The 20,197-nt window shown below is 32.0% G+C and overlaps 1 protein-coding gene across 4 annotated transcripts in view; it reads right to left on the bottom strand.

The window, feature by feature from the left end:
- The window catches only part of LOC128164925 (uncharacterized), a 93,420-nt gene that overhangs the window by 12,618 nt on the left and 60,605 nt on the right, over positions 1 to 20,197 (bottom strand). For all 4 annotated transcript variants that reach the window (XR_008241005.1, XR_008241006.1, XM_052829036.1 and 1 more), the window contains exons 34-39: positions 19,928 to 20,095; positions 15,040 to 15,201; positions 14,550 to 14,711; positions 8,343 to 8,510; positions 4,811 to 4,969; positions 1,380 to 1,547 (exon numbers count right to left, since the gene is read on the bottom strand). Coding sequence is in view for 2 of the 4 variants with exons in the window: in XM_052829036.1 (XP_052684996.1) it covers positions 1,380 to 1,547; positions 4,811 to 4,969; positions 8,343 to 8,510; positions 14,550 to 14,711; positions 15,040 to 15,201; positions 19,928 to 20,095 (987 nt within the window). In the remaining 2 variants the exon portion in view is untranslated. The remainder of the gene's footprint in view (positions 1 to 1,379; positions 1,548 to 4,810; positions 4,970 to 8,342; positions 8,511 to 14,549; positions 14,712 to 15,039; positions 15,202 to 19,927; positions 20,096 to 20,197) is intronic.

The following is a 20,197-nucleotide window of genomic DNA, read 5'->3' on the forward strand; positions in this document are numbered from 1 at the left end:
TAGTGCTTTTTCTGAGACATATTGGTTAATTGATAAAAAAATCGGCAAGGAAGAGTGAAACACAGGAAGAACAACTGATTATTTGATTATGTACTCATGTGAACCCATATTTATATTTTAAATGAATGTGGAAAATCAAAAAAGATGAATACAAATAATTTTATTCTATTGTCTTCCGACAAATGTTTATCTAAAAATAAAATTTGGTGTTATGACTAGTCATAACATCAATTTTTATTTTTGAATAAACATTTGTGGGAAGACACTATTAATGATATTATATTTACATTAACCTTCTTTCCCCCTATTAAATTGCATTGATCGATTTGAGTGATATTAACGCATAACACAGAAGACCCAATCACCAAATCTGGTACATGTACGTATGAATACATTCAGTCTTCCTTCAGAACATGACTGACTCTCCTCCCGACTTCAAACCGGATCACGACCTGATATTATACTTGGCCTGATTAATATTTCATGGATGTAAATATTTTTTAAAGATTTATATGAACTCAATTGATTAATTTCTTAGTATACCAAAAAATGAAGGTTAAGGTCAAATAAAGTCATGCTGATCGAGATGCATATCATGTGACGTACATGGTTCCGACGAGTAACATATCGAAATGTTAAGCAAGTTCATGCTATTTAAACCACACAATCTGTTGATAGGGGAAATCAACAAAACATTGCATCTTTTTAAACATTACATCGTGAGCGCAGTTTAGTACATTTGTCAATTTCCAATACAAATACTTATAGGCAAAAAAATGTACCTAATTGCGCTCATGTACTTAAATGCTTTCAAATATGAAACGGAGCTACAATCTATGTGGAATGGGGACTCAAACAGTGTACTACTACCACAAAATTATGTATTTTTTCTGTCTGATTGTTTTATCCTAGGTAAGAAAGGGTATCTTTTAACGGTACCAAAAGAAACAGAATTTCCAAAATCTTTTTTTTGGGGGTCAGTTTATTAGAATTGTATTTCACATCATCACCAGTGTATTACACTGCAATTCCATCGCAACTGATATTTACGATTACAGTTTGAATTAAAATGAAATCTTTTGCACCAAAAAATGGCATCAAGATATTGATTTATCAATATTATTAAGGTTAAAAAATTAAACAATTTGAATGGCTTTTTTATTACAGTAGAATGGACAATATTTGAGTTATTTATTACCACTATTGAGTAAAAAATAAACGAGAATAAAGAGTAAAGGAGAAAAATAAAACTTTTCTCTTAGCAAGTACATAAATTAATGAACATGAAATAAACAATCATAAATCATAACTAAAACACATGAACAATATAATTTGTATAGCAAATTCACAAATATTGTAAAATGTAGCAGTGTCTGTACCTTGTATTGCCAGCCTGACACAGGTAACAGATCCCTCTCCATATGTGATGTATCCGGCGGGACACTTGATACAGTACTGGGAAATGGTTTTGTTGGTGTAGAAATCCTTTTGGCAGTATTGACAAGTTAATATATTCCTATTATACTGTTGGCCAGGTAAACAAAATTCTATGAAAAAGAAAACCCTTTTTAACATTTCTCCTGTTCATAACAACAGGTTAGTTAGTAAGTCAATATTAAGATCCATAAGAAATTTGTGTTATGGTACAAATATCATGTCATTTAGTTTAATGACGTTTCTGCCAGAAAATGGTTCATTTCCTGTTTTATCTTGATAAAAAGAATTTCAATTTGATTAACATAAATAGATATATTCTTTTGTTTACATCTGACTTACAAAAACTTCAAGACATGTTTTATCTAAAACAACACCACATCCCCCATCCCAAGGGGCAGACAGAAACTCTTACTGTTTGCATTTAAACAAAAATCCCTTTATTAGCTATAATGTGTTACTCATTTCTGTTCAGGCCTTTAAAAATTCAACTTTAATTGACTGTTACTCACCATCTGGAATTTATACCGGAACTGTTTATCAGTGTTTGTTTCAGATGATAACTCATTTGATCATACAACTTTTGATTACATCAAATATCATAATATATGATTAAATTACTAAATATGAAGAAGCAAAATGAATATATTTATATTTTCCAGTGTCTTTTCCTGTGATAACACTACGTATCGATTTTGTACTTTAAACCCCATAACTTCAAATGAAGCCAAATTGAGGCGCCAGTGAGGTTTGCTTATTTATATTTAAATATTTGATTGTACGATGGCTTAAAATTATATAAATATAAGTAATAAGGAATCATTCTTTGAGTATTATGAGGTGATAATTTCGATTGAGGCGTGATCAAATTTATCATAAAGCCCTTCGGGCCTCATAATACTCAAAGCATGATTCCTTATTCCCTATATAACTCCATTATGAAGAAGCAAATTTACTGTTACAACCACCCCCTCCTTTAACTCTTTCCAAATGCTTTCACAATATCTTAACTTTGATAGACAGCTTCTTTCTTTCTCCTTTCTTAATATGTCAAATAACTCATTTCTTTCATTGACATTCCTGAACAGAATAAAATAATAAGACAAAAATATACCCCTCTCATCTCCCAACCATTATCCTTCCCTTACATGTAGCTTACATGAAACATTATTAAGGATGACAACTTAATGGTTTTTTTTCTCCAAAATATACAATTACTTTTCATCTGTGTCGGTAGACATTTTTCCAAACATTTCATTTTAACACTAAATGACCATTTTTGCCACACCTAGCATTAAGAATCCTTACCCAATACACTATATGAGTGTTTTGGCCCCGCCCCTAGATTCGAATCCCTACATTGGGAGACATAAACTTTAAAATTTTGATAAAGTAGATAGCTTCTTTCTTTTTATACAGTCAGATTGCATTCCATATCAGCAGAAGAACAAAGACGATTTTTTAAAACATTAAATGCATTAACACTATATGACTATTTTGGCCCCGCCCTAGAGTCAGAACTTTTACCGCAGGGACATGAAATTTATAATTTGGGTTGAGGGCTCTCTGGTCCACAAAAATATAATTTAGGTTTTCCTTACAGGTGTGTGGGGGTAGGGAAGATAATTTTTAAACATCATATGCATTGACACAATACATCCATTTTTGTTTTGCCCTAGAATCTAATCCTATACTCCTGGGGACAGGAAATCTAAAATCTTAATAGAGGACTTCTTCTTACAGATGTGTTAGAGCAAAGAAGACGATTTTTATACACATTATACGCATTTACTTTACACGCCCCCCCCCTTACGGCCTGAACCCCTGAACCCAGGGGCCATCAATTTTCCAATTTTGGTAGAGGAGTTTGTGGACATTATAACCATGCATTCAGCCCCCCCCCCTTTGTGGGAGTAAAAAAGAAGATTTTATTAGATTAAATACATTTTCACAAAACGGCAATGTTGGTCTTAACTCAGGGTCTAAACCCCTTTCCCATGGGTCGTGACTTTCACAATTTAGGCGGAAGACTTCATAGACATCATAACAATGCATTTAGTTTTTAACAAATATATATGGGAATAGAGAAGATTTTTAAAAGAATTGATACGTTTTTATAATATGACCAAATTGGCCCCACTCTAGACCCTAAATCCCTGACCCTGGGGCCACGAATATCACAGTTTTGGTAAAAGGCTTCGTTGACATCAAATTACCTTGTATTCAGTTTTTTTCTCACATATTTGAGAGTAGAGAAGAACATTTTTGAAAATTTTGCCTTTTGCAAATTCGGCCCCGACTGTGGATTCCAGGGGCCGTAGAGCCATGAATTTCACAATTTAGATTCCTCTTACCATAGAAATGCTTCACACTAAAATGGTAGCAGTTGGCCTTGTAGTTTTCAAAAAGAAGTTAAAAATGTCAATAGTTAAATCACAACGCACGACGACGGACGAAGATCAATTGATATGTCATCTGAGTGGCTCAGGTGACATATAAAATCCAATATTTCACAAACAAGTTGGATCCAATAGAAGAATTTTATTATCATGTGTAGAAGGTACTAAGCAGATATGATATAAGTTTACAGTATGCAATGCGATATTTTTCAACGAGATAAAAGGTTATAAAATTCTTGATTCTTGACAAGTTTACTTCTACAAGCCAGAGTAGATATGGAGATTTAGAAATTATACGACCAACTTAAGAAATTAAAAGTTTTATTGTGAATTGGCTTTATCACTTGACTACTAGTATGTTCTTAGAACCCGTATTGATATTAAAAGAATGAATCGATAAACACAGAAAACGATTTGGGTAAGCTTTACATACAGCAATAATAAACATAGTCAAAGATGCTCTGAATTAATTGGGGATACCAAATAGGGATTGTGTTCTAAGGCTATACAAAACACAACCATCAAAGGTTGTTTATACGGGAAAAACGGGCTGCTAATCACGAAGAAAACGCCCATTTAGGTGGTTTGGGACATCTGTCGATATTTTTGTTGATTAAAGTACATTATAAATGAAATACTTTCAACGGTTTAGAATTTTCAATTTTTACAATATTTAACCCAAAAATAGCTTTTAAAAATATTTTGCGAGGCAAAATTGTAAAACCACCAGCGGGATTCGAACTCATTGCAATTACAGATTGCAATTGGTAGTAAACCCTCTAAACCACTGCGCTACGCCGATAGGTGACAAAATTGGGAAAGAAACTACTTATATAATTACAGTTGGTTTTATTGTTTATTTCGATAAACAATATTTCACATCATGGAAGTGTCCCATACCACCTTTAGCTTGCAGACGGGATTGGACCAAGGCGAAATGTTTTAAGAATGAAACTCTTTTTGAACAATTCACTCACTTATGCAGAAGCTTTCAGATGTCGCCCCTGTTGTTTCTGTAATGTTTTTTTGTAATGGACAGCTCTTGCAGGATTCCTGAGAATTTAGATCTTGATACGTCCCTACTGGACAATATTTGCACCCACCAATTGAGCGGTAAGTCCCTGGCATACAATCAGCTACAAAATATACATTTGTTCAATTAAGTTTATTTAATCTTTGTGCAATTTTGCTTTTTAACATTTAAGAAAGTAACGACAATTATGCTGTTATTTTTTTAAATTGAAAATTAAACAGTATCTTTTAAAGACATTCAAGTATTGCAATTTTCTTTATTATAAAGGCTAGTGCACACGAAGTATTCTAACATTACTCTAGAATTTACTATAAGTTACCAGATAGAATATTTTTCATATTATTCAAGTTAAAAAATCGTCTTTATAAAAAAACAGCACATGCATCTTACATGCGTTTAAAACATCCAAAGCAATACAATTTCTATCAATGCTTATATAGTTTTACACTTCTTAGAAATGAAATTGAAAAATATGTCTAAAGTGGTGTGAACAAAAAATGATAAGGTCAGATTTCTTTCATACATTTAAAAAATACAGGTTCCATTCCAAATAAATGATTTAAACGCAATTCTTGTTAAATTCCTTTCCATTCACTAAACGAAAATCAAGTTAAAATATATCAACAAGGTTGGGTGTTCAACAAATTGCTCATAAGATCTACCTTAATTATGTGGATACAATTCAAGGACGTTGTTTACTCAGGGTTTGAATTCTTAAATTCGGACTGTTATCAAGTTCAATGTCATGAGTAACATTTGTGCTAAACACAGAAAGTATTAATGATTCAGACTAAATGTTTCAGATTTTATCTTTCAGTGGAATATTTTTGACAATATATCAAAAGTTAAGATTCTACTTGTTAGTCATCATACTTTTTTTTTTTTTATAATTTCTGTTGGTTTTATCACAATTATTTTTGCACTGATTGACTCATAGTTTCATGTAAAGAAAAAAAAAACATTTTTCTTCTCTTCACAACTTTATATTAATTGCATTTGTACATTCGATGACATTCATAATGTCTAAATAGTATTAACATGCTCTAATCTGTTAATCTGCTAGTCTTGTCAATCAACGCATTTTCATTTTTGGGTTCTTTTGGGTAAGAAAATAATGACGTCGGGCTAACGTCATAATGAAAAAATAAGGTTTGTTGAAATCTTTTAAATCTTTTAAGTTGTTTTGTTAAAAATTGTCCGAGAACAATATTGATTATTTTTATAATTTGATTCAAAATTATCTCTTCTGGTATTGTGTTGAGTACAATTAATTTTGTCTAAATCGTTTAAAAGTTTGGAGCATAGTTTTGAATTGCGTTTCTCGACTAAGATGTGCATCTATACTACTATATTAAAATAATAGACTCGAATTTTAAGCTTAAATACCGATAAATCGGAAAGTACTGTCATTTGTTTTATACATTTTAAACATCATTGGTACATGATTACCAATTTGTTTTTATTTTTTCTCAATCAAGCTTCGTTAATTAATAATCAACGAAAAATCCTCAAACATTTCCGGAAATCATCAAAAAAATTTGGATTTTACAATCTTGCGCATGCGCATTACATTCACGCTAAATCATGGAAGTCTCTTTATTTTTTGTTTTCACAATACCTCATTTGCATGGATAAACTTGGAAACGATAAAACAAATGCGTGTCAATTTTCATTGGAAACTTTTTTCTGTTCATCAAAGAAACTACGGGAGATAACTCCAACACAACGCATTTACTATAAAAAAATCCCGAGAGTTTCGAATGTCAATGGAATGGTATGTAAAAAACGTTGAAATATGTTGAATTCTGCAATTATAGAATTTAACTTTTCAAAGAAAGGAAATTACAGCTTCAAAATGGTTTGTTGTGAACAATTTGACTGTTATTTTTCAATGCAACTTTCCCCAAAATCGTTTTGGAGCGATTCTGCAGTTTTCTGCTACATTACGGGTATATGGGAGGCATTTTAACTGTGGTGAAGGCCTTTCCCGAGACACAGTTAGATTATCCAACTCGGCAGAGTGCACTGAAATTAATAGCATTATTGTAGGCTTGAAGTTTGGTTATGCAAATGTCAACAATATACGGTGTTTCGATTGATCTATTTTGTAAATGCCTGATATCATAGGCAATTTCAACCCGTGCACGCACGGGTCAAGGTCTAGTTTTACTATATATTTCATTAAAATGGAGTTGTTAATTTTATCAGGGACACTGTGTTTGAAACACGATAACACTATTACCGCGCAGACGAATCTCAAATAAATTTTTGAAACAAAACTTTGAAACCTACGGATCACGTGGACAAATTTTTGGGGTAGGTTTTTCTCATACGCATTAAACCCGCGAGCTACCTTAAAATGTGTGTTTTAATTATGAAGGAAACTATAGGTTTTTAAGATATATTATAGGGTTTTATTGGTCTGTGGACCAACGAGAAAAGATTTATATACAGACTTGAGACATTTAGTTGTTTGACTTTACTTCAATTTATATAGTGAGCTAACATTATTTATTTCTTATTATACCAGAAGGGGCTAATATTTTATTTATGGTACATTTCTTGTAATTTCGCAAATTCAGTACATATCATTTTGCATTTCCTTAGTAAAAGTGATTTTCGAATGAAAGAATATTAATTAAAGTACACTAATTGAGCTTCAAAACATTTAGATAATACTAATAAAAACCTATATTATAGGTTATTATATTAGTGTTGATTTTTTTTGTAATATATGGATGCATTAATGTCTAAAATATAGAAATAATAGGTAAAAGTGAAGTCGAAACATCGGTCGAAGCGTAGACCGTCTTTGGTTCCGACATTTACACGTTTTCCAGAATCAAAATATGAGGGCTTGCAAAGAGAAGTGGATGTAGGCTATGCCTGTCCACTTCTCAAAAGAGAATAAGGATGTAGGACTGCCCATTCTCATATAAATGGTGTGGATTATGTTTTAATCATTATTATTGTAATATCTGCCAAATCTAAAGACATATCGTATATAGCTCATATATTGCTGTAAAGCATTTTACAGTCTGTATGGATAAAATGTGTAATTACAGGTATAATTACATATAATAGTTATTGTCTTTTAAATTGAGCAAAACATTACCGTGTTTATAAAGTATTTTATACGTTTCACCTACTATTGCTATGATGTTCATTTAGGGTATTTATTTATCTATTTATTACATCTGGATGTACAGAAGCTTAAACAGTGTTTATAATATGCAAAACCAGCACTGTAACACAATTTTTTAAGTTTGAAAAGTCTATTATGTTGAAGCTTAAAAAATTAAGTTCTTTCCTATATCTTAATACATAACTCTTCCTTCCAAGGAGATCTACAAAATCCTCAACCATACATCTGCCCCTTTAAATTAACAGTTTGTGATCTCTAATGCGGTACAGAGAAAATGCTGACTGACATAATAATCATATATGCAACCCACTTATACTTTTGATAAACTTACGAAAAGAGCAGTTGTTGACAGATATAGAACCAGTGAATCCTGTTGTATATGCAATTGGACACGGGGTACAGGCTTTGTTGTTTCCATATTCTGACTTGTAACTTCCCAAAGGACATTCTTTGCACGTTTTACTGACAGACACATATTCCTCTCCAGCAGGACAAATAGCTGTAAAAAAATATGTTCTTTGTTAACGTGACAAAAGAAGTGAATCATTTAAAACGTTCTTATCACACGTTATTATGCATAATTTAAATAAATGTTTTACATTTTGATTTAAAAAAATTAATAGAAATCTGTAGTCATGCATAGTTGCCGATTTTTTTCATACTTTAATACACTTAGGTGGTTAAAGATTCACTGCAACCTTAAAGGGGGATGTGCGACCATCTTGTACATTTGAGGACAAGAATGTAAACATTCTTGAACCGGCTTGTTTCTCCCCGAAACTGTCCAAAAATGTTGCCAAAAATATTTAATAATATTGATTGCCCTGCTCTTGACTATTGACTGTATACCGAGATGCCTACGAATTTTTCGAAGTTTTCCCGATAATGATATTTTCTCCATATTACGACATTTTTCCCGATAATGACATTTTTACAGATATGATATTGGGCGCACGGTCGGTGTGACCGGTCAGCAGAGGATGCATACTTACTACTGCTAGGCACCTGATGCTACCTCTATCTATTTGGAGGTCTGTGTTGCTCTGCTTTGAATTTGTAATTCATTTTATCAATTTTTGAGATGGTTTACAGTTTTTTATTGTCATATTTTCTAGTTGATAAAAATATCTTAAAATCTGAAAAAAATATGAAGGGGGTTTATTGTTGTCCTCTCTCCAACCATTTGTCGAGAAAAAGTTTGAATTTTGCTCATTTAAGTGGTAACTTTACCTTAAAGGCCGAACATTTTTACCGGGTGGTAAATCTCAGGTGAGGGCGGGGCTTAATTATTAGAGGTGTGAAAGCCTCCGTGGCTTGCAGTCTACCTGTGGTCGTGAACGCTGCTAATCGCTATATACAGGAGGCAAATTAATACACAGGAAATAAAGAATTACCGGTAGTCAGAATTCGTCTTATTTTAAATATCTTATTGTTCTAATGACCATATGAAGTGATTTTATACGGAAATGTAATGTGTCGTCCGAATTTTCTCTAAGCACACGTGTGTAAAGCACAATTGAAAAAATGCAGTTAATTAATTCTGCTATAAAAGTACATGTATAACTCAGTACATTGTGTTTAGCTCTTAACATTGTTCAAAAAGTTAATTTTAACAATTATAATAGTATAAGAAAACCATACGATCAGTAAGAATGTGGAATGTAAAGACAGTCGTTATAGGTCGACAATTAATGGAGTTCGTTTTCCATGGAGTGACGTTTACATGCACCAACTTCCAACTGGGTGAATTACCAGTAAATATAGCTTTAGTAGCACATTGTACGTTTGTTGTAAAAAGAAAATTTCATATGTTTTGGAGCTGTCCATGCATTCTCGTGGAATTTATTGGGTCACACACATTCAACATAATTCAAATAAAAATTGTGCGTATTTTCAATCACTGAATAATTATTTTTCATAATCAGTTTTGATACTGGTAATGTTAAAAATTCAATTTTTAATTCCCCCTTTTTAATACATTGCGGAAGCTATCAAAGATAACGTTGTTAATTGCTAGTAAACAGAAATCCGCGGACCGGGCCAGATCACGCTCGAACGATCACGTCAATCAAACTGGATGCTATTGTTTCAAACTTGATTGACAAGCGGCTTCATTTTGAAGTTTGTACAGGTAAAAAAGGGGGCGTTTGTAAAATGTTCGGCCTTTAAAAAGGATACCCTTTACTAATCAGTCGGCGTGGGATCTATTTTTAACACAAGAAAAATCCAGTGTACACTGAGAACACCTGTGTCTATGGAGACACATTGACGTCATATTTTCATAGAAAAATAAATAAATGTCAATTCAAAACAATTCTGAGTATCTGAAAAGGCGTTTTCCTGTTATTGTACGCACACTTTTCAAACAAAATGACATGTAGGACTTATTTAAATTTATGCAGATTTATTGCTTTTACATGTTTTGGGCAGAAACCAAGCCAGTTTGAGAAATGTTTACATTCTTATCCTCAAATGTACAAGATGGTCGCACACCCCCTTAAGAGCGTTATGGGGACTGCAAATCATTACTACATATCAATGTATTAAAACATGGCCATTTCAAGGTATTTGAAGACAAATTATACGTAATTGCAAGGGTTTCGGGTATGCAAATAATCATTTATAAACGATATGAATTTTCAAAATATTGAACAAAAATTGTACGTAAATGAGTATTTTGATAGTGTGGCTATGCGTGGGTACTAAACAGCATACAACACATTTCGTTTTATTTAAACAAACATGTTTTTCATTGAAAATTTTAATCTATTGATATGTTTAGGTATCCGTTGCTATAGTGGAAAGTCCAAAAATTACGAAATTTGTGTTTTAGCTACTTTTGAAAGAAATTCAATTCATACCTGAAACATATTAGCAACATTTTTTAGCAAAACATATAATTCTTTCTACGACGTTTTCGACATGTAAGAATTTTTAATGACTTTCTTAAGTACATAGATTTCATTAACAATAACAACAGTTTATGATGCTTTAGAATATTCAAAATCCAACAAAGAACGTTCAAAATTGTATTTAAAACAACGCTTTTCCAAGTTTCGTAATAAGCCATTTTTTTTTTTGCTTTTTATATTAACAACAGGTTGTTTTTTCCGTACTCATTAAAACGGATGTTAGAGAACATTCGTCATGGCTAATAAAACGAAACCTTACAAAATTTTTAAGAACTTCCACATTATTGTAAAAATGCGTATGAAAGGTACTCAGTTGCTAGTTTTTGTAGGACCCATATACATATGTGTCCTTCAAAATTGTTTTTAAATAAAAATGCGTCCTTGCAGGTTCATATCAGTTTGAAAGAAACACAGATTGCAGATATTTATTTGAATAAGTGTGTCAACCGGTATTGTTATTGTTTGTGCGACTTTCGCCCGTGTGATCATTAATTAATTGTGTGTACATGTATTTGTAGTAAAACTTTCTAAATAACAAGAGTATAAATAATAAACATATCAAGATTCTTGCATAATAGTTTTAAAAATTGTAGAATTGTAACATTTTCTGGACAATGATGTTTCCATGCATAAAATATACAGGGAAGTATTCTAATTTTCGCCCCCACCGCCCTCGTTTTCTGCAAGCGAATATAAGGCTATGCGAATTACAATGTCTAATATTATTTCTCTTCAAACACAACTGTGTCTGTCTAGGCGAATTAAAGACGTGACAAAACTGTTTGCAATTATAGAAGGGCGAAAATTACACAAGGCGAAAATGACCTTGTATACATTATTCATTTTGCTGAATTTAGCATTCTTCATGGGAATCCAATATTGCCATGGGGCCATTGTGTCACACAATTTAACCAAAATACATTAATTATTTCTATCAAAACATCTTAATTGTAGGAAAGTAGATTTATTTATTTTACTGTAAGGTATCTGTATTCCGGTAATATCGGTCGAAATTTGATATTTTTGAGATCCATAATGCAAGTAAAACAAGATATCTGTGAGCCAATACTCACTAGTGATACCCCGCTCTGATGTGAATATGCAAAATAAGCAAAGTCGACATTTAACAGAAAGCTGGCATCCGATTGGTACAGAAATATATCCCCCAATATGGCATGCCTAAACAAATAGTGTGTTAAAATTCAAGCATCTGCAATAAATAGCTGCTGAGAAATCTTTGAGGAAAATTTGTTTGAAAATTTTGGTTAAAATAAACAAAGTACTCATTTAACAAGAAGTTGAAGTCCGATTGGTACAAAAATATATCCCACGATATGGCATGCCTTAACAAAGACTGTGTAAAAATTTCAAGCATCTGCGATAAATAGCTGCTGAGAAATCTTTGACGAAAATTTGTTTGAAAATTTTTGCTAAAAATAAACAAAGTCATTATTTAACAGGAAGTTGACGTCCGATTGATACAAAAATATATCCCACGATATGGCATGCCTATACAAATACTGTGTAAAAATTTCAAGCATCTGCGATAAACAGTTGCTGAGAATTCTTTGACGAAAATTTGTTAGAAAATTTTGGTTAAAGAATAAGCAAAGTCGTCATTTAACAGGAATTTGACATCCGATTGGTTCAAAAATATATCCCACGATATGACATGCCTTAAAGGTCATATGAAACGATATCCTGACCATATTGAGTTATATATGGGAATGAGTTCATAAGTGTCTATTTAATAAGACTGACATTGTTTTTTGGATATTTTATGCAAAATATGAGCGCCACAGTCGATCAAAATCACTTAATCGGGAAAAGGAACATTGACTTTCGCGGCTTACCTCCCTTGCTTATGACGTCAGTAAGACCCAATAGCCTTATAAATCTATGTTGTGAATACAAATATCCATGTCATTTCGCAGCATTTTAAAAGAAAAAAAAATACTATTTTATATAAAAACTTGTATAATTATACAATAATCAACCACGTCAGTACGTTTTCTCTCAAGAAATGAAATCGTGACCGTTTATAATTAATAGCGTGTACATACGTACATCATATTCAGTTTCGAGACTGCATGGAAAATGAATGATTTTCTTCATAGATCCACATGCAAGTATAATATAATTTTAATATATGCATGTATATATGTTTTATTTCGATCTTTTTAATGAAATTGACAAATTTGAAAATAACTGATCGTTTTTTCCCATTTGCACGTTCATGCAAGCCATTAAACAACTTATAGGCCTCATTGTGCATCATTCGCTTCACGATTATATTGCTTGTTTCGCTTTCAAATTCACAAATATGTTACCATTTAATTATTTTTAGTCTAAGAAAAATTTCTTCAAATGTTTTGTTTTTGAAACGTGTACTTGTATGTGCGGTGTTTTGATTTTACAACGTGTATGTGCGGTGTTTACTCACAGATCCCTTATATCTCACTTTCTTCCGCAATGTTTTCTTTCGGGTTTTTTAATCATTATTGATGCTTGTTCTTCATAAAATCTGTTGATTATCTTCACATTCGTTCACAACTATTTTTATCAAACAACCGATTTATTTTACCGATACATTTCTAAATCCTTAAATGCCATATTTCCGCGATCTAATTTATATAATAAAACGTTAATACACGTGTACACAAAGTATTTTCTAAAGATATTGCTTCATGTATATATCAATAAGTCAGAAATAGATATTATTTCAAAATAAAATTTAAGAATAATTTTGCGGCATTTTATAGCAGCTCTTACATACAAACTATGTACACAATGCCTCAAACATTTTCATTGGCCTGCCTTATACTTGTTTTATGTGACAAAATAAATCAAATCAATTATGCTTTAACTCCCTTTAAATGTAGCTCAATCATTATACGTACCGAAGAAGAAAATGATGTTTCTATTTCAAAAGGATAAGGATAATTCATTAATCAGCTGTTAATGTTGGAGCATTTCTTTCGTTAAATTTCCACTGCAGTACGGGATCTTCATCATGATTTTACTCTGGCGAGAAGCTGATATTAGATTTATTCATTAACGGCTAATTAAAACTAAGTCATCTGTATGTTTCTACGAAAGCAAATGATCTCATTTGAAAAGAAAGACACGTTCATATATGCAAAAATTACTAAAATTTAATCGATAAACAACTGTAAAATTAAACTAGTTTTAATGCATTGTTTACATCGGTGGGTCGGTGTGACGTCATAAATCCACAAAATCAAGAACGATAAGCGGGCAAGAATTTTTCAGGTGCTCAGTTTTCACGGTTATTTCTCAGTAATGTAAAGGCAAAAAAATCTTACATCACGTATGTTAACATTTGTTTATACCTAGCTTTATATTTATGAAAGAAAATCATAGTGTTAAAAATCGTTTCATATGACCTTTAACAAACACTGTGTAAAATTTTCAAGCATCTGCGATAAATAGTTGCTGAGATAAATGCGACAGAAATTTTTGTTACAGACGGACAGACAGACAGACAGACAGACACACAAGGGTAAAACAGTATACCCCCTCTCCTTCGGAGCGGGGGTATAAATATAATTTGGCAGTTAATACATTGTTATAATACATTGTTTCCCCCAAAAAATTGAACTCACGGATACAGCCTGTCCTGGTATCAGTCCCCACTTGTTCCGTGGTCTGGCCATCATCACATTCAAAACATTTACTTTCTCCTCTCTCTGGCTGGTAATATCCCAAAGGACATTTCATACAGGTGTTATTACTACTTATCCTCTTTTCACCAGCATTACAAAAAACTACAAGTAACACACACATTGTATAAGTATGTCTGTACAAAAAATCTTTAAAAAAACCCATCAAATTCGATGCAATTTTTCAACATTTACTGGTAATACATTTGAGTTTTAAAATAACCAAGATCAAATATTGCACAGAACTTTAATTTAAATGAACAATAAACATTAAATTTTGCACGACAGAATGAATAAAATGAATGATAAAAATATTTTAAAAAGACACATTTAATTAATATAAATCAATATAAAATATTACCTTCATATCTAAAAGAGGTACAGAGATAATTGAAAAATTTGAAAAAAGAACTCATATTGTCTTTAAATATACCAATGGAACAGTTGGAGAGTTCTGTAGAACCCATCCATGGTGTGGTAAGTTTTGCTGGACAGTCTGTACAGTTCCTATTTCCTGTCACATCTTTATAGAAACCTTTCATACATGGTACACAAACACCGCTGGAGTTCAGGTAGTGGCCAGGAATGCAAAAAGCTTTTTAAAAAATTTATCTCTAATGAAGTATCTGGCTTACAATTCTTCGTCATGTAAACAAGGCTCGTGCCCTGTTTTTGTTTACATAGGTTCAAAATACCTGTAGAAAATCTGTTTAAAGCTGGTTTGTCTATCTTATTATTCATTTTAAGCATAAACAAACAGTTCCTAATGATTAACACATTCATTTTAGGTCTAAAACTGGAATTTTCACTTCAATATTCAAAATGTAAACAAACGTTTTGTTTACATAGCGAAGACTTGTAAGCTCTGTAACTCGCTTATGACTCATCAAATTACACTCAAATTTTGGTTGCCTATTTAAAATGCCTTACTGAGGCATTATAAACATTAAAATATAATTTTTGACCAAAATCGTGACCATGCCCCTTTAAGTCTACTAAGAAGTTTAAAGTCAGTTAATGCAAGTCCAAGTCTGTTGAGTTCGTGGTTTCAATGTAAGTTCAGTTTCTATCGATCAAGAAGTAATCAACGCTAATAAGCATGCAGCGAAAAGTATACAGAAAACATCAACGAACGATGTTAAAATTATTGATTACAGCTATTTGAATTAAAGTTGACATTTTAAAAGGTAAAGAAGGCATCTAAAACTGTTTTTGAATATCAAAAGAATGTACATGTATATATTCTTACACAAACAGCTAGGTCGTGCTTTGGATTTTGTATTTTTGTGTATTTGTGAGTTATGCATGCTTGAATTACCATCAGTTTAGTAAGAATACCTAAAGGATGTAAATATAAGATCTTGATTTAAACTTCTTAACCTTTTGGTTATCTATCTATTAAAAGTTTTCTGTGTGTGAACAGTCAAAATGAAAATTGATTCCAATGTATTTCTGCTACAATTAAAAGTTAATATTGTTTGGTGTTATCAATAGTGAACATTGTATATGGTGCAAAAGTCTCATGAATGTATTCCAGTTACCACAACAGTCAATTAGCTGTTGAAATGAAACAAGAGGCCAATCGGCCTTAACGGTCACATGAGTAGCATATATCCCATACAAAAACTTGTCATGGAGTCTCAAATATGCATCAAAATAATTAGGTTTCATACTGGAGTAGAAAAATTATAAATTTGTAATGACGACCACATTTCAAAAAGAACTGTGAAACCAATAATTTTGGTGAAAAACTTAAAGATCTGGTCTACAAAATCATGAATTCTGTTTTCCTTTCAGGTGTGTGGGAGTAAAGAAGATAATTTTTTAACGTTATAAGCAATAACATCTATACATCCATTTTGGCCCTGCCCTAGAGTCAAAATTCATCCTTGAGGGGACATGAAAATTAAAATTTCAGTAGAGGACTTCCTGGTAAACATAATTATTATTCAGTTTTTTATACAGATGTGCGAGAATAGAGACGAAATTTTTTAAACATTATATGCATTTACACTATATTGCCATATTGCGCCCCCCCCCTTCATGTCCTGAACCCCTGCCCAGGGGCCATGAATTTCACAATTTAGGTAAAGGAGATTGTGGATATCATAACCATGTATTCAGTTTTTTGCCCACATGTGTGGGAGTAGAGAAGATTTATTAAGATTTAAAACATTTTTACTATTTGGCCATATTGGCCCCACCCTAATAATGAACACCTAATAAAGGGGTCATGAATTTCACAATTTTAGTAGAGGCCCTCATGGACATCACAATCGTGTATTTAGTTTTTTGCTCACATGTGTGGGAGTAGAGAAGAAGATTTTTTAAGATTAAAAACATTTTTACTATATGGCCATATTGGCCCCACCCTAGAGCCTGAACACCTAACAAAGGGGTCATGAATTTCACAATTTTGGTAGAGGGCCTCATAGGACATCATAGACATGTATTTAGTTTTTAACAAATAATATTGGAGTAGAGAAGAAGATTTTCTAAGATTTAATACATTTTTACTATATGGCCATATTGGCCCCACCCTAGAGCCAGAGCCCCTGACTCAGGGGCCATAAATTTCACAATTCAGGTAGAAGGCTTCATGGACATCATAACCATGCAACCAGTTTTTTCCTCACATGCGTGGGAGTAGAGAAGAAGATTTTTGAAAATTTGGCTTTTTTTGCTTATTTGGCCCCGCCCGTGGCACCCCAGGGGTTGTAGAGCCATGATTTCCACAATTTAGATTCTTCTTACCATAGAGATGCTTCACACCAAAAATGGTAACGATTGGCCAGGTAGTTTTCAAGAAGTTAAAAATGTAAAATTGTTAACGCACGACGCACGGCGCACGACGACGGACGAAGACCAATTACATGTACATTAGGTCACCTGAGTGACTCAGGTGACCTAAAAAGTAAATTTAAAATTTCATTCAGTATATAAAGTCATATTCATTATCTGTATAATAATTTAGTTTTTATGTTAAAGGACACCCACACTCCAATTTTCGGTAGCAAACATTTAGAATTTAAACTCAACTCAAACTTATATATATATATATAGCAAGAAATAACTTTTATATCAATATATTTACATACTATTAACAACATAAAAATGATATTTATATTGATTAAAGGTTTCAAATACCAGTGTAAGGCAAGTTCATACTAGTATTTAATACATGAGAAATGACGTAATAGTGGATTGCATTCTAGCGCAAGTCAAACTAACTTTTTAAAATGGCATCTCATTTCAATGACTTCTGTGTTGGTCAAAGGCAAGACCTTAATTTGTACAACATTTACTGAACAACGTTCATTAGTTTAAAGAAACTATGGATAAAGAAAGGTATACAAATGAAATTGTACTAAAAAGGTACATACAAAATGTGAAAATATTTTAAGGACGACGGACCCAACTCATTTTTACAATTATAGTGTTTTTTAATTTTCATGAAAATTTTACATGAAGAAGAGGCACTAAAGACATAAAAAAATCAGTCTAAATCAATTACCAGGTAAAAATATATCATAAAAATCGAATCAAATTTATTGTAGGGACCATTTCTAAAATTGTTTGTTTTACTTCTATTGTTTAATTGAAGATAATAAAAAAAAACCCTTCTTGTGAAAGAAGTGCTATTTTTTTTAAATCCTCCAAAAGATTTTCTATCAAAATTAAAATATAATATATATACAGAACATCTGATACCATTTATATAAATTGAATAATGTTTGGCCAAGCTTTGTTAATTGTAAATTGTAACTCAAATAAAAGGTAAAATAGTTCAATTTTTTAAACAAAAAAAGTGCTTTTTTAAATAATGGTGTCACAAAGTTACATCATGATATTACTTTAGTTAAATTGAATTTTATTCAAAATTAATCGAACACGAAAGCATGCACCTTCCGTTTTTAACCTGGATTTCCAAACACAGACTCTAGATATCGTTGCACGAATATTAAAAAGGATACCCTCAGGAAAACAACTCAACAAGCAACATATTCCAAGTTAGAGGATAAGAGAAAATAAGATCCGTATAAATGGGATGTTGTAAGGAATTTTGCTCATCCAGTTAACATTGTTATTGATTAAAAGGACGCCATTTGGACACACTCCTCTCATTTTTGTTGTTGTTTTATAAACAATGCACAGTTTGTCAAAAATTTATGAATGTTTGTGAAATTTGCTGAGTGAAAATTAACATCATATACATTTATGAAAATGCGTTCGATCTTATGCTAAAGCTATTTAAGGAGTTTATGGTATCAGATATTCTTGGATACCCTGTATTATGATTTTGAGTTAATATCAGGTAAAAATGATTATGTAATCGATTTCCTTTTTACAAGACCACATGTAAAAGTACGGCGTTTCATTATTTTTCTTCGTTTTTCCATAGAAGTACTGAGTACTGAGCAAACTCTAAGAAAAGGGTTATGTACATAATTTCGAGGTTGATTTATGAAACAAAACAAGAGAAAAGCTGTCAAGGTGACAGCAAACCGGGTTTTCTTCTATCTTTTGTATGGACAATATCCATAATCCATTTGTCAACCATGAATTGATGAACACTACCTATCCAGAAAAATTGGGTACTCTATATGCAATATCATTGCCAAAAAATATAATGTTCAACAGTTGTATTTTTTCATAAAGAATTAGAAATCAAAATCCTAGTAATATGTACACCTCTAATAAACCGGTATATGTATGTACAGTTGATCTGCAAAACTTCATATCTTGAAAACTGTACAATGAGATATCCACACAATAGGGGTACCCTATAGGTAATATTTTACCCAAAAATGACAAAGTTCAACAGTTAGTACTTTTTTCACAAATTATCAGAAATCAGAATCCTAGCAAGATGCACACTTTTTATATATGTACAATTGGTCTGCAAAAAAACCCCAAAACAACTTTCTATCTTGAAAATGATAGAAAGTTTTCCGTTCAATAGGGGTACCCTGTATGCAATATTTTGCCAAAAAACGACGAAGTTCAACAGTTGTGTATGTAAAGCTCACTACAGTGCTCTTACATCGCCTTAAGAAATTTGTGCATGTTAAATAATGTTTAAAACCGTATTTAAAATGGTTTAAAAAACAGGTTTAACCACTTTTTGTACTTATAAAGTGTGCATTTATGACGTAGACCAGCTATGTATTGCATCATAAGAGATTTTTCATTGTGTTTTAGTGATTAGAATGTAATATTGAGGATTCGATTTTCGTAACAATTACTCCTTTTAGATGCGCGATATATCTGCACAAACACTGCGAATTAGGACTGTCATCCTTAAAAGGTATATTACATACGTTCATTGCAGTTTTCCGCAGAAGTTGAAGCAATGTTTGGAGTCAAAAATCCAACTGGACATCTAGTGCATTTTAAAGCATTTCCTCTATCCTTCTTAAAAGATCCAATATCACAAGGCATGCAGCTGTTTTGATAAGCATTACTGTAATATCCCTTGTCACAGAACACTGAAAATATATAATGTGTATCACTTATGATATAAATTCTATTTCAGCTTTGATTAATTCAATGGCTTTTATATGAATATTTTAATCTAACTAAATTTTAAA

The sequence above is a fragment of the Crassostrea angulata genome, chromosome 10 (assembly GCF_025612915.1).
Source record: "Crassostrea angulata isolate pt1a10 chromosome 10, ASM2561291v2, whole genome shotgun sequence".
Classification (NCBI taxonomy): Eukaryota; Metazoa; Mollusca; class Bivalvia; order Ostreida; family Ostreidae; genus Magallana; species Magallana angulata.